The following is a 24566-nucleotide window of genomic DNA, read 5'->3' on the forward strand; positions in this document are numbered from 1 at the left end:
TTGAATATTCAATTCCAAACTAAATTGTATTTTCTTTCTGATTCCGCAGGTTTCAGTTGTGCTTGTTATTATGGAGATTCCTATCTAGAATTTCAAAATGTGTTGTTAAATCCACAGAACAACATGTCACTAGAATTTCAGACCTTCAACCCCTATGGACTCCTGCTCTATCTCAAACAAGACTCAGATTCAGTAGATGGGTTTTTTATTCAATTATGTATTGAAAATGGTACTTTAAAGGTAAGTCATTATTACATTTATTTCATTTAAAGGAATTTTAGAAAGTTCTGATTCTTCACTTTAGTGGTTATTATCAAAATAAAATTTTATGTTAAATTATCTTTTACAGGGGCGCCTGGGTGGCTCAGTGGGTTAAAGCCTCTGCCTTCGGCTCAGGTCATGATCCCAGGGTCCTGGGATCGAGCCCCGCATTGGGCTGTCCGCTCCGCGGATAGCCTGCTTCCTCCTCTCTCTCTTTCTACCTTCCTCTCTGCCTACTTGTGATCTCTGTCTGTCAAATAAATAAATAAAATCTTTAAAAAAAAAATTATCTTTTACAGTCACCAGTAGGCTGTATGTTCTGTTTTTGTAATTTTGTGTTCAGTATTTGTATATCAAAATAGTATATACTTTGAATAGCTTTCAATCTCTTCTCTATATTTTTAACCTTTTATCTGCTTTGATGTTACCCAGTGATAGTAACTGCTACTGTTTTTTATAGCTTTAATGGAAGATGTGATCTGGGAGCCCCAAAATTTTTTCAGAGGATCCATAAGGGAAGATTACTTTAATAAAACTTATGTTATTTGCCTTTTTCAGTACTCTCATAAGTGTACAGTGAGTTTTCCAGAGGCTCCATGGCATATGAACATGTCATCTTTCTGATCACTAATGTAATGTGATGTGTACTTACACATTTTATATTTTAAAAATGTGCTTTAATTTTTAATATTATAAATATTGACACTGCCCAGTAAACAAAAACTCTTTGGGGTCCCCAATAATTTTTAAGAGCACAAAGAGGTTCTGAGATTAAAAAGTTTGAGATAATGGATTTAACACTTAGTAGTCTTTATAACAAATTTTTACGAAAGTCCAAGATCATACAGCTACCGAACACTGAATTATAAAAGTTGAAAGTGTACTCTTCTTTCAACCCCATTCTGCCTTAATAAATCAACTCATATTTCTGTGGTACTTGCCCAGATATAGTAAGTCATCAAACTCATCACTGCAGTGAGGTAATTAACTCAACACAGCCTAATATATGAAACATTGTGCTATCTTATCAATCATTTCTTTCATGATGTGATATAATATGTGAATTTTCATGGAAGGGTGAGTTATACCTTATAATTTAAATAAGCCATATTCCAATTTGATTTTCTTTAAATGTTCATCTTTAAGTGTTACAACACACATACATTATCTAGTACAAAATCTGATGTCATTAATAAATGCCAGCTGGATGTAACAGTTAGTATTTTTATTCATTCACGTATATATTTACTCATTCATTGACCATTTATCTATTACCAGTCATTTTACCAAGTTCTGAGGATTTGGTGGTAAATAAAATACTCTTTGTTTTCTTCTTATTTTTTCCCATTGATTACAGATAATATTAAGGACAAGAGTAAGAAAATATAATTATGTAATAAATAGAATACATTAATGAATCATCAAACATCAGTCTTACCCTTAAAGTTTGCTTTGATTCCTGCTCTATAGCATTTTCCTCAATAAGACCAAAATTTTCCATTAAATATGAGACCAAATGTAAAAAAGTTATAAAACACATAATATTGAGCATTAGCCACATTTAAAATGTTTCTCCTCAGCACATTTTTCTTCTGCAGACTCAACTCCCATTAACTGAGTGTCTGTCTCAGCTAGCTCCTTTCACCACTGTGAACATCTCCAGAGACATTATGAGGAATTACCAGAGACTTGCAGGATTGTGGATGAGAATGTTTTATGAAACAATGAATCATGGGAGACTTCTTTCACTTTCAAATGGACAAAAATAAATTCACAATAGGTCATATCAAGACAGTGAGAAATTAGAAAACCATTATGTGTAGAAAGATGTGTAGAGTTTCTTTCCTTTAGGGCTTATGACAAAGGATATATATTGATATGTCTATAATAATAATTACTGTCATTTATTGACTGAAAATTATGTGTTAGTCTCCATCTTAAGAAAATGTATTAAGGTCATGGGCTCTGGTGCTAGACTTAGAGTTTGGAGCCCAACTTTGCCACTTAGGAGGTTTGAGACTTTGCCTGTCACTTAAGCACTTTGTGCTTAAATTTATTCACTTGTAAGATAAGGGTAATAAAGATTGTTGTGAGGTTTAAATTAGTAAATGAATAAATATTGTGAAGTAAATGCAATATAATGAGTAAATAAAGTAAATGCATATAAACACATAGAAAGATGCCTGGGACATAGTAATCAAAAGTGAAGTTTAGGTATTTTCTTTTTGCATCTTATAAAAATCTTGCTTTTCACGGAGTTTGATATTATACATCCTCTTGGAACTTTTAAGAATGGTAGATAAGGAATTTTTCCTTTGTTGTGTAAATCCAAAATTCATGTTCTTTCCACTCACATCAATGCTTTCTTGGAAAGATTTAAAGGAAATTTCAATGTTATTCTGTCTTCATGATTTTAAAATTTTCCTTGTTCCGCTATGATTTGTGAGACGATACTCCAATTTATTCACCTATTTTAAAAGTATAATCATATGGGGAATGCATTTACATTACAATTTTCACAAAAAGATGTATTTATGGTTGAACTTTTACTGTGATCATAATTTAAGACCTAGTCTAGAAACGCAGAATTTTTAGTCAACTTTTTTTAAGGAAATTTAAGTTTTAGCAAGGTTTAAAAATATGAAACTTAATTTTTATTTTAATTTAAAAATTTTTTTGAAATAATTTTTAAAAACATTTTATTGGCTCTTTCTAATGACAAGGGAGTAAGTACATAGATAACCAAATACCAGTTTCCAGACTTATAGCTGTATCGCAAATCACTACCTCCCTAGAGAGGGGTAAACAACTTCATCTCACTTCATAGATTTTTGTTTGTTTGGGTTCTATTTTGTTTTGTAGGAAGCAATCAGTTATTACTTATAAGGTGTTTTTAAAAATCCATGATGCAGAGTAATCAATAAATAGTACTTTGTGTATATATGTATATCACATGTGTAATATATATATCAACATATCATAAATATATATATCATAAAAGAGCCATGTATAATAAAAGAAAAATTCAAGTGAGAATAATAGAACTGTTCATTAAATATTTTATATATGCTAAACTTTGACTGTCCTGAAGATAATAGGGAATTAATAAGACTTAGTAGTACCTGAACAAGCATTTTCTGATGTAGTTGAACAAAGTAAGGAGACTAACCTCCTTACAAACATGCACACACACACACACACACACACACACAAATGCACTGTTGGTCAGTACATTATCATTTAAGTTTAAATAATTCTCTTCACTAACAATGTAGAGCTCCAAATTTTATGTATAAGAAGCAGCTAAATCATTATTTGTGCTGTTAAAAATATTAAATGTTGTCTCTGGTCACATTGGTTGTGTACTAGGAACAGAGTAGGAATTAATAAACACTGACTTTTACCTAGTTGCACAGGGCTTGAGAAGAATGTGTAGCCAAATGGTATGCAACTAATTTCTCTGCAAAGTTCATGCAAGTCACTTGTTTTTGAAAAACCCACAGTAGATAATTCTGTAAAGGAAAGGAATCTTTTGCAATGGCCAGATATTGTAGAATTAGAATATATAATATAATATTTATCTTAAGACTACATATGGAAAGTTTTAGATCCTTAATCCCCATTACTGGGCTAACCCATCCCCCACCCCTCCTGAAACCCTCAGTTTGTCTCCCTTAGTCCATAGTTTCTCATGGTTCATCTCCTCCTCTGATTCTCCCCCTTTAGATTTTCCTTCCTTCTCCTAATGTCCTCCATACTATTCCTTATGTGCCACATATTAGTGAAACCATATTGATAATTGTCTTTTTCAGCTTGACTTATTTCAGTTAGCATAATCCCTCCAGTTCCATTCATGCTGGTGCAAATGGTGGGTATTCTTCCTTTCTGATGGTGGAGTAATATTCCATTGTATATATGAACCCACATCTTCTTTATCTATTCATTTGTTAAAGAGCATCTCGGCTCCTTTCATAGTTTGGCTGTTGTGGACATTGCTGCTATGAACATTGGGGTGCATGTGTCTCTTCTTTTTACTACATTTGTATCTTTGGGGTAAATACCCAGTAGTGCAATTACTGGGTCATAGGGTAGCTCTATTTTAACTTTTTGAGGAACTTCCACACTGTTTTCCAAAGTGGCTGCACCAACTGTAGCATTCCCACCAACAGTGTTTATGGAACTGGGCGTGGAACCCCCTTAAGATTCTCTCTCCCTCTCTGTTGGTCCCTGTCCCCCTATTCTACCTGTAAAAAAAGAAAAAAATATATACACACACATACACATATGGCACAGAAATATGGCTAGATGCACGGAGTTAGGAAACACTATGCAACTGTGTTTCTTTAACATATATGCAGGTTACCGATTTCCTGTACAAATGATAAGTCCCTTACTTGGAAGAATAGCTATCATATAACTAGTATAATCTAAGCACATGCTGTTAAGTGGGTGGAATTCCCTGTGGAATTCCCAGGGGGTCCTGATCAGATGTATCTGTTATAGACATGATCTGCCTCCTTTTAAGCTGTAACTTAGTTGGCTCAATTAGTAGTAATCTGACAAAAACTCTCCTTCCTCCAAGCCTCAGGAATCTTAGAATGAATGGTTAATGTCTGTAATCTTTAAGGTTCCCTTCCCTGTAACCTTCACATCACCGTCTAGATAAATATCACCTTCTAGATTATATTCACTGGTCTTCACATTGCTCAGTTTGGTAATATCTAAGGAAACTTGCCAATAATACTTCCTGCTAGTAGAAAAAGCAGTCTTTCTTAAACATATTCCTCAGAATAATGGTGAAGAAACCAGAAGAGTGTGTGTGTGTGTGTGTTGTGTGCATGCACAGATGAATGCACTTGTATGATGTTTGTTTGTGTATATAATACACATTTATATATTTTAATTCTAGCCTTTATTCTATTTCTTGCACTGTCACTTCTCTAAGTTTCAGACTCCTTTTCTCCAGAGCACAATAAAAATTATTAGAAAATTCTAAGTCTAATACAAGTAATAGGTGTTAATTTCATAGTGACAAACTGAAGAAAACCTTTTTTTTCCCTCTCTTATAGTACTACTTTTTCTGTGTTGGTGAAGCAAAATTGAGAAGCATTAACAGTACTGTTAAAGTAGATGATGGACAGAAGTATACACTGCTCATCAGGTAATACATGCCTATATATTTTTTACACTTAATATCATAAATATTGTTCCTCTGGATATTGTTTTTGCCTTTTAAAAGTTGAGGTTATTGTGATTGGATCCAAATTAATGTTCAGCAAGCCATTCTGTATTTTTTCTATGTCCTAAAATAGTACTGAGGAAAGAATGTTATACGGGTTATATTATCAATGAAGTTATATAAGCAGCTTTACAAAGAAGCCATGAAACCTTCATATTATTTTCAAATTAGAGAAATCAGAAAAAAAGTGGTATTTCTTTTATTTTTTTTAAAGATTTTATTTATTTGAGAGACAAGATCACAAGCAGGCAGAAAAGTAGGCAGAGAGAGGAAGCAGGCTCCCTGCTGAGCAGAGAGCCCGATGCGGGGCTCGATCCCAAGACCCTGAGATCATGACCTGAGCCGAAGGCAGAGGCTTTAACTCACTGAGCCACCCAGGCGCCCCAGTATTTCTTTTAATAAACAAAGTTAGGGGCGCCTGGGTGGTTCAGTGGGTTAAGCCGCTGCCTTCGGCTCAGGTCATGATCTCAGGGTACTGGGATTGAGTCCCGCATTGGGCTCACTGCTCGGCGGGGAGCCTGCTTCCCTCTGTCTCTCTCTGCCTGCCTCTCCATCTACTTATGATTTCTCTCTGTCAAATAAATAAATAAATTAATTAATTAATTAAAAAAACGACAAAGTTAAACGTGTTCACTGTGGAAAATTTGAAACATTCAGGAAAATATAAAGAAGAAAATTAAAATGATTCATTATACCACAGTCAAGATAGAAAAATGAACATATATATTACTACATTCCCAAAAGCTGTGATTGAAGGTGATTCTATCCCCAGACTTGACCAACATTAGGTATCATTTTATCAATCTGGATAAGTGAAAATGACATTCTCCCCTAATTTTCCTTCTTTGATTTATCATAAGGCAATTATTCTTAATATAGAATTAATGCCTTTATATTATGCATTTTGCCTCCCTACACTATTTTTTTAATTACATGGTGCTTTAAAACATGTATACCACAGTCCTAATCCAGTATGTACACTAAAATAAGTTATTTGCATGTGACAATAGATTACTATTTAGTGATAATAATTATCTGTTTAAAACCAGTAAAGAGGAAAGCAGAGGCCCAAAAGAGAGACTGGAAAAGAAGTTATTTGAGAGGTTTTAAGGATATTCTACCCTCTTTCAGTCAATTTCCTGTTTCTATTTTCTTGAATAATTTCATATTTTTATGGAAAACTGACCTAAAAACAGTGTAGTATCAACTAAATTGAGGAAAGGCTGCATCACACATATCTCCTTTGCTCAAAATGCACAGGAGCTTTTTAAGATCACTAAGATATTTGATAGAATGTTATTTTCTTTGCTTAACTCAAAATATGAGCACAGAATCCTTTAATATTTTTCTTTAGCATTTTAATCTCCTGAGTAACATTGGGGACAGTGCACTTTGGGCAATGCCATCTTAGCCAAGATAACAATTTTCCTGGGTAGAGACTACCATTATCTGGAGGGGGAGCAGGTGAATGAGTATCAGGGAAATAGTAAAAATAAATTATGAAAAACATATTTTGCCCCATCAAAGAAAGACAGGTAAGAAGTGACATAAGAAACAGAAGGGTACACCAGAAGAACCTTTCCTGGCCTGCGATATGTTGAAAAAGTGATAAAATCATTGAGAACACAGTAATCATACTTAAGGTTGATTAAATACCAAGTATGTGTCAGGTAGTAATTTTATTACCTATATGAATTTATTTATTGTTAAGAACAATTCTGAATATTTCTACATCTCCCAGATGCAAAACCGAGATATAGATTAAATACAGAAAAGGACATAGTTTAAAAGAAAATGGGACAATTCTAAGGCTGCTCTTATACCAAACCTATGAATAAGTTTTAAGGCATAGATCCTATGACCCATGCTATAGAAACATAATATAATCTGATCTCTTAACCCTGAAAGAACTGTATATTTAAGATAAGATAAAGATAGGAATTACAAATGACCTGCCCAATAAAAGACTATCAGCAGTAAGAACAATATTAATTAGCACACATTAAGCAACTACCCTGTGCTAGATGCTTTATAAACAGGTAACTGTATGTAATTATAGTAAGATTCATAAAGCACATTATATTTATTTGGTCAAGCTGCCATAGCAAGTACCATAGATGGGGTTGCTTAAACAACAGAAATTTATTTTCTCACAATTCTGCAAACTAGAAGTGTGAGGTCAGTGTATCTGCAGGATTGATTCTTTAGAGACCTCTCTCCTTCACATGGAGATGGTTATCTTCTCCTTGTGTCTTTACATCATATTCTTTTGTGTGAATCTGTGCCCTAATTTCTTTTTCTTTTATCAGTCATGTTGGATTATAGCCCAACCTAATGATCTCATTTTAACTTACTACCTCTTTAGAGATCTGTCTTCAAATATAGTCACATTATTAAGCTTTGAGGGTTAGGACATCAACATATGAAGTTGCAGTGGACATAATTCAGTCCATAACACTCATTTTGCACATTTGAAAGCTAAGGTTCAAGAAGGTAGACATCTTCTGGGGCACCCGGGTGGCTCAGGGGGTTAAAGCCTCTGCCTTCGGCTCAGGTCTTGATCCCAGGGTTAAAGCCTCTGCCTTTGGCTCAGGTCATGATCCCGGGGTCTTGGAATTGAGTCCCGCATAGGGCTCTCTGCTCAGCCGGGAGCCTGCTTTCCTTCCTCTCTCTCTATCTGCCTCTCTGCCTATTTGTGATCTCGGTCTGTCAAATAAATAAAATCTTTAAAAAAAAAAAAAAAAAGGTAGACATCTTCCTCAAGATCACACTGTTAGTCAGTAGGAAATGTTTAAAAAAATTCAGCCGAGTAAATATGAAGATCTGATTGTCCTTATTAAATAATTCTTGAATAGGGGAGCATCTTGTCTAGCAAGTAGAAGGATTTTCTGCTGAGCTAAACAAAGAAGGGGTTTTCAAGGCAGAAAAAAGGGAATTTATTAGCAGGGAGTACATTGTTTAGGCAATGTTTCCCTCCAAAGGAGAATAGAAAAGGTCTATCAGTAAATTTCCTAGAATAGAAAAGGTCTATCAGTAAATTTCCTAGAACTGAGCAGGAAATTCCATGTTGACTGGTCAAATGTTACACTTCTAGGGGGTTAAAACTGCAGTTAGATTAAGTATTAACTCTTGCTCTGTTGACTTGGCCTAAATGACCCCATTTGGAGCCTGCAGTTCTCTTTTTAACAGAAGGCAAGATTAGAACCACAATCTGCCTCCTGACATGATCATTTTTTTCTATTATAATATGTCCAGTCTGTGTTTTAATAGTGACAACATACTACATAAAATCCTCTTTAAAGAAAACATTAAATGTAAAAACATTTAAATATTCCAAGAATACCTATTTTTCAGTAGCCTCATCACAGGTTACTTTAAGGATCTTGAACAACTAAAAAATCACTTTCTTTCATGTTATCTGCCTTTTTTTTTTTTTTTTTGCAATTTGCATACGGTTTGTGGCTTGTAATTTTTACCAAAAAGTAGTTGATTGTTTTGATTTATTTGAAGTATTGGGAAATAATATGAATATGCCTTCATGTGTGATTGTTATCTATAAAGAACAAGAATGGTGGAGTGCCTAGGTGGCTCAGTCATTAAGCATCTGCCTTTGGTTCAGGTCGTGATCCCATGGTCCTGGGATCGAGCCCCATGTAGGGCTCCCTGCTCTGCAGGGAGTTAGCTTCTCTCTCTTCCACCACCCTCTTTGCTTATGTTTCCTTTCTCATTGTCTCTCTCTGTCAAATAAATAAAATCTTAAAAAAAAAAAAAAAGAACAGTGGGGCTCCATTAATTTTATTTTTTTATACTTTTAAAATATACCACTAGAGGTAAAAAGGAAAAACATATCTTTAATTTTAAGTTTAACTCAATTCAAGAATGCTGTCACCATAATTTCTTTGACCATTAACATACTCCTTAAAATAAAGATAAATGGTATGCACACATTGTACTCCCAGCTCTCTACTCTTTTATCTCATTTCTGTTAAATGACATTACCCTTAAAAGTGAATGTAGAAAAAGCATCTTTCCTCACGTGCTCTCATGGAACTGTAGGACAAAGAATAGCAAGGTTGCACTCAGCCCATGATGAAGTGCTCTCAGAGTGAAACAAATACCCTCCATGAAAAAGTAACTGAGCTCATTATTTTTTAGAATAAGGAAGACAAGATGTTCTGCAGAGCAGCATGCCCCCTTTAAAAAAGAAATGTGTGATTGCTTACCACAAGCAAGAAGGAAAATAAAAATGCTTAAATCAAGTGAAATATACACTGACATAATAAAGATTTGAAGAAGCACATATACTAGAAACTATTTGAGTGAGAAATTAGCTACAGCTGTTGCTCATCTTTTAATGAAAGAAAAGAAAGTGAAAATGGGACCAGGTAGCGATATTAAGCTGATGAACAACAGCATGCAGTATATCAAGAGGAAAAACACACAGGTATACATCTGTTACTCCACTCTTGAATACTACAGATGTATTTAAGCATGAGGTGTTGAGAGAACCAAAAATAGTGGTGCAAACTGGCAAACTCAAATCTAAGAGTGTGATGTTGCATTTTATCCATGTCTGTTGGTATATTTATCATAATTATGGATGTGTTTTATATTAATTATGTTATATACCATATGTTACTTATAAACATCATTGCATATATTACATGATAATATCATTATATATCATGGTACTTTTATATTAGTATAGTGTAATAATAATAGAACTTGTATTTAATACATATTATGTGGGATTTTCTTTTTTACCTTTTTAAAGTCCTACTTAATATCTACCTTCATTCTTGGAGAGAGGTAGAATTTAAAATTCAAACACAGAAATAATTAGGTTCTTCTGACCTGCTCAAGTATGGGCCATCAAAGTTTTTTTTGTTTATTTGTTTGTTTGTTTTTTTACATGCCTATCAATTAAGAATACATCCCTGCCTTTAAAAAACAACAACAGAGTTCTTCATTTCCTGTCTTAGTCTTACACTCTTAATGTACATTCTGATTTGTAAGTAAATTGCATGAACTCTACCAGTCCTCCTGGAGCTGTCTGGAACTGTCTCATGGAGAATTTGTTGGTTTGGCACTTTGATTTTGGGGAAGGCAGCTCCTATATTGAGAGTTGTACAGATCTAAATAAAACAGAACAGATGAAAACATCTTAGGTTACTCTTGAATTATTTACCAGCTATTGTTTATGTTTAGCCATGTGAACATATAATAAATTATAGTGAGTTTTGAAAAAAAGCATAGTGGATTTAAGAATAGTGAATGAGACTTCAGAAAACTGACATGTAGGAGTGAAACCCAGACATTAACAAATATTTTTTTCAACTGGATACAAAGCCTCCACCATACTAACATTGTTTTTCCTTAGATTATGATAGGAGGATACTCCTTAAGTAAGTTATAGTATCAAAGGAGGAAAGGAAGAAATAATGTATATTTGAAACCATTTAGGTAGGAAAGAGTGAGTATACAGTCTGCAAATGCAATGGCAGTCAGATTGTATAAGTCATCAAATGCCACAGTAAGAACTGTGAACTACATCATATGCAATGGAGACTGGAGAATTTTTAAGTAAAGAAAGCAGATAATATGATCAAAGAAATATTTGCTTTTCTGAATACAGTATTGTAAGCTACAGTATACAATGAATTATAAGTTTCTCCACCTCTCCAGATCCACTCTAGTTTCTTCCTCTCTTCTCCAGTTCTTCAAATTGACCTGAGTGAATTACATTATGGATTCTGTAATGGTTTGAATTGTGTTCTTACAGATTTTATATTTTGGCGTTATAACTTCCAGTATCTCAGATTGTGAATTATTTGGAGACAGAGTCTTTTAAAGAGGTAATGAAGTTAAACTGAGGTCATTAGATAAGGTCATTAGATAAGGTCATAATCTAGTATGACCAGTATCCTCATGAAAAGGGGAAATTAGAAGGGGTGCCTGGGTGGCTCAGTGGGTTAAGCCGCTGCCTTCGGCTCAGGTCATGATCTCAGAGTCCTGGGATTGAGTCCCGCATTAGGCTCTCTGCTCAAAGGGAGCCTGCTTCCCTCTCTCTCTCTCTGCCTGCCTCTCTGTCTACTTGTGATTTCTCTCTTTCAAATAAATAAATAAAATCTTTTTTTAAAGAAAAAGAAAAGGGGAAATTAGGACACACAGAGAGAAAAACATACAGAAGGAAGACAATGTAAAAATACAAGCAGGTCATTCTCTACAAGACAAGGAGAGAGACCTGGAACAGAGCCTTCCTTCACAGCTCTCAAAAAGAACGGTCCCTGCTGACAATTTTGATTTTGGACTTTAAGACTGCAAAATTGTTAAACAATACATTTCATTTATTTGAGTCACCTGGTTTATACATCTTTGTTGAGGCAGGTCCAGCCAACAAATACAGGCTCCTTTGTTCTCCAACTTCCTGTAGGGTTCAGCCAATGGGGAGCACAGGCAGGTAATTTGAAAATCTAGCAATTAATGTCAGGTTATATATTCCCTTGGTCTTGTGTGGTGTCCCAGGGCTGTTTCATTCTCTCTAGTGAAGGTCTCAGCTCTTGATAGATGACCTTCTCTTCTAAGTTCTGATAACTCTTTTCTTCCTGATAACCTTTAGATATAGAAGTGGTATCAGAGTAACTATATTGTGGTCATGGGATACAGCTCTGTCCCATGTGGCTTTCCTACCCCCAACCACATCTTTGTAGAGTTAATTTACTCAACTTTGTTCAAGTTGTGTTAGTTTGTGTGATGTTTGCTTTTGGCTTGAACACTTGAGTCTCCTCCAGTTAACATGACAGAAAATGGGCGGATCGTTTAATGGAAACAGGCCTAGAAGTAGCATGTCTCACTTCTGTTGACTTTCTGTTGGCTAGAACTCACTCATGTGAACACACCTAATGACAAAGTGAACAGCAGAAGTTTTTCTAACTTTGTATCTAGGAAGAAATTAACTAAAACAATGTATAATAGACAAGATGAGAACTATTTCTACAAGAGGAAGTAAGATAACAGTTTACTGGACAATCAGTAAATAAAGTCTATATCACTTAATAGTTTAATTTAAACCATGGTATTTCTGTTTCTTTTATCTTGTCTCTAAGCACATCACTGGACTGCTTATAAGAAGAAAATAGAAATTAATACATAATTTATATATATATATATGTACTGTTTATTCAGTCATTATAACTTGACTGAAATTATCCCAACAGATAACTCTCTTACCTAAGGTGTGAGTGTACAATGCCTATGAACGATAAATAATTTCATCTTCACACTATAAACCTTGAACTTTTTAATCTGTTTGGTAGAAATACAAAAGTTCAACAGACTGTGCATTGAAAACATAGAACAGTACTAAAGAAATAGCATATATGTATATATGTGCATGTGTGTGTGTATAAACAAAGACACACACACACACACACACACCTCCCAGGACAATTAGAACATTGTTACCACAGTAAGCATCAGAGTTTTGCACTCTTTTTGAAGATGGTAATAATGCCAAGGATTTGACATGTGTCAGCCAGAGCAGGATTATTACGTTGGTACAGAATGCTGGAAAATCAGTGAGATCCAAAAGGAAAGAAATAAACCACTTAACCACTTTCCAAAAGATAAATATTTTTTTCTGTAATGAAATGTGTACATTATTTCATTAATCTTTTCATTAACCGCCATCAGTAGTGTCAAGAAAAACAGGCCAATGGAATAATGATTTCACTTCAGCTTGAACAAAATAAGAATGTACAATTGATTTCTATTCTAAAACTATATTTATAGACAAAGCAAAAAAGTCTGTCTAACATAATCCTACCTTTCTTATTCCTAATGACATATATTCATTCAGTGCAAAATATAGTGACTAAGAGTGAAATTTTATCATTTAATTTTGGAAATGAGAATTCTTTTTTTTTTTTTTTTTTAAAGATTTTATTTATTTATTTGACAGAGAGAGATTACATGTAGGCAGAGAGACAGGCAGAGAGAGAGAGGAGGAAGCAGGCTCCCTGCTGAGCAGAGAGCCCGATGTGGGACTCAATCCCAGGACTCTGGGATCATGACCTGAGCCGAAGGCAGTGGCTTAACCCACTGAGCCACCCAGGCACCCCTGGAAATGAGAATTCTAAAGACCAGTTAATCCAATTAGGAATAGGCATTTTTAAAGTTACAGGTTTTAACCCAATTTATACAAATACTTCCATAAATTTGGTACCAGTTACCTTTTAGAAACTAAACAACACAAGTTAAAATAATTATACTCTTAAAAGTAGGACATTTCCCATCACTATACTTGAACATCTGAAAACAAAATTACTGAAATTAATCTCAGAAAAATTTTACTGCTATTACTCATACTGTTAGTCAAAGCAGAGGAATACAGAGCTAGGTTTAGTTGTACTTTATATATGCATTAAACATCAGAGTTTTTGTTGTTTTTTTCCTTAAATAAGGCATTAGTAATGACTATGTGGAAATTAAAGCTAAAACTATGCAGCTGATGCTCATCCTGGGGGTCACCTGAACCTTTGGAGTTTGGGAGATATTTTAGGTGGTGTTGTCAGTATGAAGTATAGAAATTACTATAAACAGCATATAGCAGCTACATGCATGTGCATTTATGGGGGAGTTATTATATCTAGATATTTTACCACACATCCAGGATATAAAAATTCAAAGTGTACAAAAACAGAAGCATGAATCATTCCATTTTATAAAAAAGTAATTTCAAAATAACTTTATAAATACTTTTTTAAACAAGATAATATCATAGGCTAGAAATAGACAAGATCATAAAGTAGAGGTGGCTTCTTTCTTCCAAATACATGTTCTTGGAAAGTAAGAAGCAATGGCTGGAATCATGATAATTCAGTGACAACTTCTGAGGCATCCTAATGCATATCCTGCAGAGGCCCAACTATGTATGGAAACAAAGGCTAGCATAATGCAGATTTTAACAGGTAATGGTTGATTATCCACATTCTTTAATTTGAGCTGAAATCTGCCTTGTTTTAGATGTCAGTTTGTGCTCTCCCCTGATAGGACAGAGACTCTGATATAGATGTCTTTAAGTTAAAAATTCTGAGTACATGAATCTTTCTACTGCTTAATACATGGCTTGACTCACATCCTATCTGTCTGGCTTCTTCATTTTCTTCTTATCTTTGCCAAAAGGTGAACTCTGTCTCCTATACTAATATAAACATACTGAAAACAAGCTGAAAGTGTATAATTCTTAAGTTTAGTATTACAGTTGAGAAAATAGAGACTAAAGAAAAGTCTTGCCAAAATAGATAAAACAAGGTTATACCAGTCATGATTTTGCAAAATCCTCCTGTTAAACATTTAAATGTAAATGTAAAAATAAATAAATATTGGTGTTATTTTATGAAGAGAAACTTCCAATATTGAAGACAGTGGTTGAATGATAAATTTTAATTCTTAGGAATTTGAGGTATTATGATTCATCTTAATGTATTTTGAAATACTAAATATATGATATTCTAAATCTTTACATTTCCTTCCCTTCTTCCCTCCCTCTCTCTCTCTCTGTCTGTCTTTCCCACAACAGTATAATTAACTTTTCGAATCAAAATGTCAGAGAAGTCACATGTTGAGAATCAGTTGTATGGTGGGAGGTGAACTCCCTTTTGAGAAACATTTAAAATATCATTATTATCATTATTTCTGAACATTAGTACTAAATTCATCTCTCAGAAATGTTTTTAGATTCCTTTCAGAATTTGAAAATGACTTATTAAGAATTATTTCTAAAGTTTTTTCTGTTAATGGAAAGTGATTTTGTAGAAGGGGATTCCAAAGCATAACTATGCATTGCTTTAATGTAGATTCTTATTGTATGTTCATTGGAGTGAATTCAGAATCAAAAGCCAAGTCTATATATTTACTATTTTAAGTTGTATATTGTTAGTTTTAAAATATGTAACATTCTTCTGTGTTGTTTCTGTTCTCTGTTCTTGACCTCAAACTTTCTCAAAAAGGATAGCCAAATGTCTTTCCTAGTTTGGTCTTTTTTATAACCAGAAGATATTAAAAGATAGCAAGCTTCAAGTTAAATCGATACAATAATAGCAAAGGTAAGTTTCAAAGTGTTCTAACTGGAAAGCATGGCATACTTCCAAAAGGGTCTTTACAACTCATTTACTGGAATCCACATGGCATGATGTGGTATGTGTATTATTTCAATTGTACACATGAAATCTCTCCCCAAGTTGGCATTCTCTAAAGTTGTCAGTTTATCTGCAGCTTTGGCTTTCCCTCTTTATGACCTTGAACGTTCCTTTAATTGTTTAAACTTCATTGATCACCACATGTCATTAGAAATGAATACATTAGGGGCGCCTGGGTGGCTCAGTGGGTTAAGCCGCTGCCTTCGGCTCAGGTCATGATCCCAGGGTCCTGGGATCGAGTCCCGCATCGGGCTCTCTGCTCAACAGGGAGCCTGCTTCCTCTCCTCTCTCTCTGCCTACTTGTGATCTCTCTCTGTCAAATAAATAAATAAAATCTTTTAAAAAAAAAAAAAAAAAAAAAAAAAAGAAATGAATACATTAAAGCTGCATCCGTAGATTGAATAGTAGAAAAGTTCTAGAGACCATTGAAGTGTTAATTCCTTGATAAACCTGTTCTATGTGTTTATTTCCATGGGAACAGATCATTAATGATTAATTATTATGCTTCTGTGAAGAAAAACTATGCAAATTCATTTTCCCAAATTTAAGCTAAAAAGTTTGCTTTTTTAAGAAAAAGATTAGACTTTTGCAATATTTTAATAAAATATTTGAAGCAACACAATGATGAAGTCAGAAATGATTTCTTATATAATTGATCAAGTTAGAACAAATTAGTGGTAGCAGTTCTCTAATTGTCAAAACCAAAATAAGTAAATCCTAGAAAGGCCAGACTTAACGCATAGCTGGAGACTTCCATTCAACTGTGGGTAGCCAAGGCATGCTATTAGGGGAAGTAGGAAAAGTTTATGCCCCAAGTCAGAAGGAAAGAGTTCAAGAGGAATAGTGTATCCCTCTTAGTACCTGGAGGGCTTGACTAACTTCTATCCAGAGGCATATAGTCCATTTGTACCTTTCTCTCCTACCTTTCTTTCTTAGATTATTCATCTTTCTCACTCTACTGAAACATTACCCCCTATATAAAAGCAGGCTTTAGGATACCTTTGTTGTAACACAATACCATTCTGGATCTTATACTACTTTTATTCTGCTCCTTTTCAGAGCCAAACATCTCAAAGTTTGCTGTATGTGGGATTTCGGTTTTGTTACCTGCCATTTACTCTTCAATCCAATCCCATCTAGCTTTCATGGTTCCATAACCAGCACAGCTTTTATTAATCTCACCTTAATTAGGGAGTTTTATCATGCAAGTAGTCGTCTTATTTATTTCATTACTCCAGGACAACATGTATAGAGAGGTACAATCCATGCAAAGCAAGACAATGGTCACCCCATATGACCATCATGTTGAAAAAGCCAGTAGACTTTTCTGTCTTTATTACACTAAGCATTTCAGTGAAAGTACTCTGTCTTCTTGAAATCTTTTTCCCTTTCTGCTTTGAAAAGAGTAAATCTTTCATATTCCTCCTATATCAATAGCCAGTTTTTCTTACTCATCTTAGACCTGTCCCAGCTTAGACATTTAGACATTTCTTTTTTTTTAAGAACTTCTTTGATTTTATTTTTGAGCATTTCTTTTTTTTAATATTTATTTATTCATTTATTTATTTTCAGCATAACAGAATTCATTGTTTATGCACCACACCCAGTGCTCCATGCAATATGTGCTCTCTATAATGCCCACCACCTGGCTCCCCAACCTCCCACCCCCTGCCCCTTCAAAACCTTCAGATTGTTTTTAAGAGTCTAAGAATTCCACACTCACATATCCAAACCCACCTATTATCTTCTCTTTTAAGCCTCATCCATATATTAAACTTAACATGTCTAAAATAAAATATCTAGTCCCCTACCACTACCAACCCACCTATCTATGCCCCTTTCCCACACACCTCTCCCCATTGTCTATCCTATCTCAGTTAACTGTCATCTACCTATGTACAGAGAGTCATTGTTGACCCCCTCCCATTTCTTTATTCTTTACCTCCAAACCCTGTCAGAGAATCCTTCCCAAAATTTCATCTTCCATCCACCATTTCTCTCTGTCTCCTGTGAAACTGCCCTTGTCCAAGTCTCCATCATTTTTTTTATCTGGACTATTGCAGTTCTCCTTTGCTTGGTTCTAAATATTACTTATACTTTGGTCAGGGTGATTTAAAGTGTATTGCATCAAGTCACCTTTATATTTAAAGGTTATTCAGTGGCTCACCTTTACTCTGAGAGTAAATAAAATACAGACTCCTTGCCACTGCCAGTAAGCAGTGACCTTGCACATTTGGGCTCTTGCCTATTTTCCTCTACCTTACCTAACACTTGTCTTCCTTTTCTGTTGAAGCTACATTCTGTTTGATGTGTTGTAACTCCTGGAGCTCCCTAAAAAGCTTTTCTACCTTATGGCCTTTAATCTTACTGTTCCTTCCAACTGGAATACTGTATCCTCCTCCTTGGTGTTTTCCTTCTCTCCTGTCCTCATGTTGTTTCTTCCATGTGTTCTTCTCATTACTCAACTTACAGATTAATAGTCATCTCTTTAAGTAAACCCTTCTAAACTTCCCCATAGCACCCATTTTTATTGTATAGTTGTTTTACACATTGATTTTCTGTATCCCTAATTAGAGGGTAAGCTTTGTAAGTTTAGGGAATTGTCTGTCTTATTCTCTATTGAATATCTCCCTGATACCTAGGATAGTAACTGGGCCATATGTAGTCAATTAATACATAACCATTAAATAAGGAATGAATGGCAGGAATGAAACTTGATTTCTGATCTAAAGGTTGCCATTCATTGAAAAGCAGAGAAAATTACCAAGGAAAGGAAGGAATTTGTAGATTGAGCCATATCTGTTGTCTTAGGAAGAAGCTGGGTTTATAGTGAGATAAAGTAGAAGTCTTCTGGAGCTGCCACAGAAATCAGAATTCCTAGCTGGATAGGATCTGCAAGCTTTATAGCTACCTTGATCCACTCCTCAATTTTTTCTCTAGAGTTAATGTGACTTTGTTTGTATGTTTACTCTAGTCTGGATAACTGTCTGATTCATTATAGGTGTATATGGCACATAAATAATATATACATTAAATAGTAAAATGTCAATACTTATATCATCAATATTTTAAATATTATTTTTCTCCAAATATCCTAAAACTTTTCTTTTTTTAAGCTTTATAACAAATGTCTTTGAAGTTTGTTGGATGTGTTTGTATCTGTGTGCATATTTGATTTAGGTTGGAATTGCAAAAATATAGAAACAGATGTGATTTGGCTGAGTTATTATTACTGTGGTTATTTTTTTATTTTTATTTTTAAAATTTATTTATTTTTACCTTAGAGAGTGGGGAGGGCCAGAGCGAGAGAGGGAGAGAGAGAATCTCTCTCCCTACTGAGCAGGGAGCCTTACACAGGGCTCCATCTCAGGACCCTGAGATCATGACCTGAGATGAAACCAGAAGTCAAATGCTTAACCATCCGAGTCACCCAGGTACCCACTGTGGTTTTTGTTTTTGTTTTATTTATTAAGATTTTATTTATTTATTTGAAAGAAAGAGCGAGAGAGCAGGAGTATTAACAGGGGGAGTACCAGAGAGAGAAGCAGACTCCCACGGAACAGGGAGTTTGATATGGGGATGATCCCAGGACCCTGAGATCCTGACTTGAGCCCAATGCAGAGAACACCTAACCAACTGCGCCATCCAGGCACCCCATGGTTATTTAAATACATGAAATCATTAACTTGTCTTAACTTCGAGTCAAACTTTATTGCAATATTTTATATTGAAGTGTGTGTTAATTGTTGAAGAACTCTCTCACTAAAATAGTAACTTAATTTTATTCAAATGGCTAAAAATTTTAGGTTGGCATTTAAAAAGAATATAGAATAGAAGGCCAAGTACTAAAATAAACATTTCTTCCATAGAATTATAGCACTTAAAATAATCAAAAGTAATTATGTCCATGTAAGTGTATTTGAAAGTAACTCAAGTAACAGAACCCATTCAAAACTACACAAAGCTTGTCATTATTGATCTCATTGGTGGCTTTAGAGAGCTTGATTTCTTAGCATATCTATTAAGATAATCAGTCCCTCTCTTGGGATTATCATATCACCCCAAAAGGCATGCCAATTCTTTATGTTAGGAAATACTACCTCCCAAATTTCTGTCAGTTCTTAAGACTAATTAGAAATATTGTATACACACATATACACCATAAACCCTAAGCTTATAGTTAAAATGTTTAGCTGTCTGAATCTGGAATGGACATTAATTTTACAACTAGAGAATGAAATCACTTAATGTTCTTGATTTGATGGCTTCAAATTGATACATATTGCATGTGACAACCTACTTGAAATGAAAGTGGTTATACAATTGGATCAGCTTCCTCTCTAGTTGGCCTTCATATCAGTAATGATTAATTCATGGAGGGAATATATTCTAAAATTAAAAGCTGAGCACTTGAGAATGGGAACTTTGCTTATTAATTTATATATTCTCAGAACCTAACAAATTGCTATGCAGAACAGTCAATAAATATTTATTGAATGATTGATTGATTGATGAAGAAATGAGTAAAGTTATTTCCAAAACAGGCATTTGATGTTATCAGAATCAGATTATCAAAAAAAAAGAATTAAAAGAAACACTTTATATGCCTATAGTTTTAGTGACAAAATCTTATATTTTAGAAGGCAATTCTAAAATGTTATCTATTCTATCCAATTATAAAATGAACTATTTATTATGCACATCACTATTCTGGAGGAAAAATCTGCTCTACAAATAAAAGTAATGGGTACTCTCAGATTTACTTGTGAGGTGACAAGAATATTAAACCAAATACTAACATAAGGTGAATGTAGATATTATGTTCATAATAATTAACCTCTTGCTCCTTTGTTGTAAGAACAATTAAGAAAAAAATTATTAATGTTTCCATTACCCTAATGTGATAATAATAATCATGTGAGGAGTAGTTTCAGAGACTTTTTTTTTTTTTTTTTTTTTTTAGATAAAAAGCAATGTGGGAGTCACAAACAATGCTAAGAAAATATTTTGCTCTCAATCAGTTGAGCCTTCCAAGCAGAAAGTGTAGTATTTCCTCCTTAAGGCTTCCCAACCCTTCTAGAAGACCAGGTACTGTGAGGCCATAAGAGATAAAGGAGATCAGTATTTTCTTCTTCATCCAGTGAAGAACAGCAATATGATCCATCCACCACCACCCCTATTTCTTGCTACTAGACAAATAATAGATGTTATCTGTGCACTGTGAGGTAGAGACTCTTGGCTTATCCAAACCTCTGTCAGTACAGCACGTATGTCCCCTGCTATATTTGTCTAACTGAATGAAACTATTTGAGTGAATGTTCCCAAAGCAAAGAAATCATTTTAGGTAACATGAAGTTTTCCTTTTCAAGGGGCACCCCCATTTACTCTCTTGTTTGGAAAAATTTGTATCTATACCTACATTTCTAAATCTCAGCACTATTGACATTTTGGGCTGGATAATTATTTGTTGTAAAATGCTGTCCTGTGCATTGTAGGATGTTGGAGAGCATTTTTGGCTTCTATCCATCCCCTCAACTGTGAGGACCAAAATGTCTCTAGAAATTGTTGAATGTTTCCAGGGGGCAGGAGCAGCAAAATCACACATCCCCACTGAGAACCATTTATCTACATACAACTCCCTGCCACCACACCTCCACACACACTCCCTCACTAAACTCTAATCAGTTTCCAAACTATCATCACAAAGAATGAGTAATTTATTTTTATTTTTATTTTTTTAATCCTAGTTTTAGAGAAGAAGAGAGTCAACTGATAGCTATGTATTTTGAAAACTTTTGCAGGGTAAATAGAACATTGATTATGTTTAGGATTTAGAAAGTGGATTCTTACTAATTGTTTCATGAATCAAAGATAAATTTTTACTTGTCCGCATGACTTGACTAGAAGAATAAGCCTAGTTAAAAAAAAAAAAAAAAAGTAAAATAAGGCAAAAATGACACCAGCATGTTTCTGCCCGAGTCTTTAAAATAATTAAACTGATGAGAAATAACCTCCCCACTTGCCTTTCCCCCCAGCCATAGCCAACTTTTGATATATTAGCCTAGAAGGAAGGACTTAAGAAGGACTAGCCAGGATGGGATTTTTAAGAACTGGGATGGAAGCAGCAGATAAGGTTCAAACAGTAGTCACAGACTGGGCTGTTCTGATTAGTCTTGCATTTTTCCTGTTCAGGTAACACCCTAGGACCCCCACATTACTTTTCCAGTTATTTCTGGAACAGGGTAATTTGTGGGCATGGGTCTGAATCACAGTGCATGGATCATTCTTAACACTGTGTGCCTCACCTTTCCTTAGGGGCTGCATAATCAAGTCACAAAATAAATCTAACTTGGGAACACAAGTTGGAGAATATGATGGTGGAATGTGAATTTGGTGAAACTTTCTTCTTTTCCCACAATAACCACTACCACCAGGCATCTTTTCCAAATATGGCATATGCAAATCTCAGTCAACAACACAAATGTGTGAGACCTGAAATTGTATTTTCTACAACTTCATTTCCATTTCTGTTCTTCATTCTGATAGCAGAAAATCAGTTCCAATTGATGAGGGTTTCTTCCTTCATTCCTGTGACTGCTTCACAGTGCCAAGGCACAGACATTGCTGGTGATCAGGTACAATGATGTCATTAGATCACACAGGTTTCATGTGAGATAAACCTGTTTGCCTGGTTATGCTCATTAAATCAAACAGAAACCAGAAGCCAGGACATTTTTAGATTCAGAAGCATGAAGAATCTCAGTGCTTTCTATCCTATAAGAGAGATAGCATAGGGTGATTGTTAGAAAATAAGAAATGATTTCCAAACAGTTACCCTCAGGCTTCTTTATTATTATTTTTTTAAAGATTTTATTTATCTATTTGACAGGCAGAGATCATAGGTAGGCAGAGAGGCAGGCAGAGAGAGAGGAAGGAAAGCAGGCTCCCTGCTGAGCAGAGAGCCCATGCGGGGCTCGATCCCAAGACCCTGGGATCATGACCAGAGATGAAGGCAGAGGCTTTAACACACTGAGCCACCCAGCTACCCCTACTGGCAGGCATCTTAAAGCACACACCATAGTATGTACTCATTGTGTACTCAGTTACAAAGAACTGGACTAGATATAACTCAATAGAGATCTTTTTTTTTCTTTTAATAATTTTTTATTTTTTTATAAACATATAATGTATTATTAGCCCTAGGGGTACAGGTCTGTGAATCACCAGGTTTACACACTTCACAGCATTCACCATAGCATATACCCTCCCCAGTATCCATAACCCCACCACCCTCTCCCTACCCCCCTACCCATGGCCACCCTAAGTTTGTTTTGTGACATTAAGAGTCTCTTATGGTTTGTCTCCCTCCCAATCCCATATTCTTTCATTTATTCTTTTCCTACCACCCAAACCACCCACGTTGCATCTCCACTTCCTCATATCAGGGAGATCATATGATAGTTGTCGTTCTCCGATTGACTTATTTCACTAAGCATAATACCCTCTAGTTCCATCCACATCGTCGCGAATGGCAAGATTTTATTTCTTTTGATGGCTGCATAGTATTGTGTATATATACTACATCTTCTTTATCCATTCATCTGTTGATGGACATCTAGGTTCTTTCCATAGTTTGGCTATTGTGGATATTGCTGCTATAAACATTCGGGTGCACGTGCCCCTTAAGATCCCTATGTTTGTATCTTTTGGGTAAATACTGGTAATGCAATTGCTAGGTCATAGGGTACCTCTATTTTCAACTTTTTAAGGAACCTCCATGCTGTTTTCCAGAGTGGTTGCACCAGCTTGCATTCCCACCAACAGTGTAGGAGGGTTCCCCTTTATCCACATCCTCGCCAGCATCTGTCATTTCCTGAATTGTTAATTTTAGCCATTCTCACTGGTGTGAGGTGGTATCTCATTGTGGTTTTGATTTGTATTTCCCTGATGTCGAGTGATATGGAGCACTTTTTCATGTGTCTGTTAGGCATCTGGATGTCTTCTTTGCAGAAATGTCTGTTCATGTCCTTTGCCCATTTCTTGATTGGATTATTTGTTCTTTGGGTGTTGAGATTGCTAAGTTCTTTATAGATTTTGGATACTAGCCCTTTATCTGATATGTCCTTTGCATATATCTTCTCCCATTCTGTCAGTTGTCTTTTGTTTCCTTTGCTGTGCAAAATCTTTGGATCTTGATGAAGTCCTAATAGTTCATTTTTGCCCTTGCTTCCCTTGCCTTTGGTGATGTTCCTAGGAAGGAGTTGCTGCAGCTGAGGTCGAAGAGGTTGCTGTCTGTGTTCTCAAGGATTTCAGTGGATTCCTTTCCTTTCTCACATTGAGGTCCTTCATCCATTTTGAGTCTGTTTTTGTGTGTGGTGTAAGGAAATGGTCCAATTTCATTTTTGTGCATGTGGCTGTCCAATTTTCCCAACACCATTTATTGAAGAGGCTGTCTTTTTTCCATTGGACATTCTTTCCTGCTTCGTCGAAGATTAGTTGGCCATAGAGTTGAGGTTTCTGGGCTCTCTATTTTGTTCCACTGATCTATGTGTCTGTTTTTGTGCCAGTACCATACTGTCTTGATGATGACAGCTTTGTAATAGAGCTTGAAGTCTGGAATTGTGATGCCACCAATTTTGGCTTTTTTTTTTTTTTTTTCAATATACCTTTGGCTATTTGAGGTCTTTTCTGGTTCCATATGAATTTTAGGATTATTTCCTCCATTTATTTGAAAAAAAATGGATGGGATTTTGATAGAGATTGCATTAAATGTGTAGATTGCTTTAGGTTGCATAGATATTTTCACAATATTTATTCTTCCAATCCATGAGCACGGAACATTTTTCCATTTTTTTGTGTCTTCTTCA

The 24566-nt window shown here is 35.0% G+C and overlaps 1 protein-coding gene across 1 annotated transcript in view; it reads left to right on the forward strand.

Annotated features, from left to right (window-relative positions):
• Positions 1–24566, forward strand: part of EYS (eyes shut homolog) — a 1640601-nt gene that overhangs the window by 995450 nt on the left and 620585 nt on the right. Inside the window, 2 exon segments of the mRNA XM_059401541.1 lie at positions 50–240; positions 5331–5422. Coding sequence (XP_059257524.1) covers positions 50–240; positions 5331–5422 — 283 coding nt within the window.

This window comes from Mustela nigripes, chromosome 5 (genome assembly GCF_022355385.1).
Source record: "Mustela nigripes isolate SB6536 chromosome 5, MUSNIG.SB6536, whole genome shotgun sequence".
NCBI classification, from domain to species: Eukaryota; Metazoa; Chordata; class Mammalia; order Carnivora; family Mustelidae; genus Mustela; species Mustela nigripes.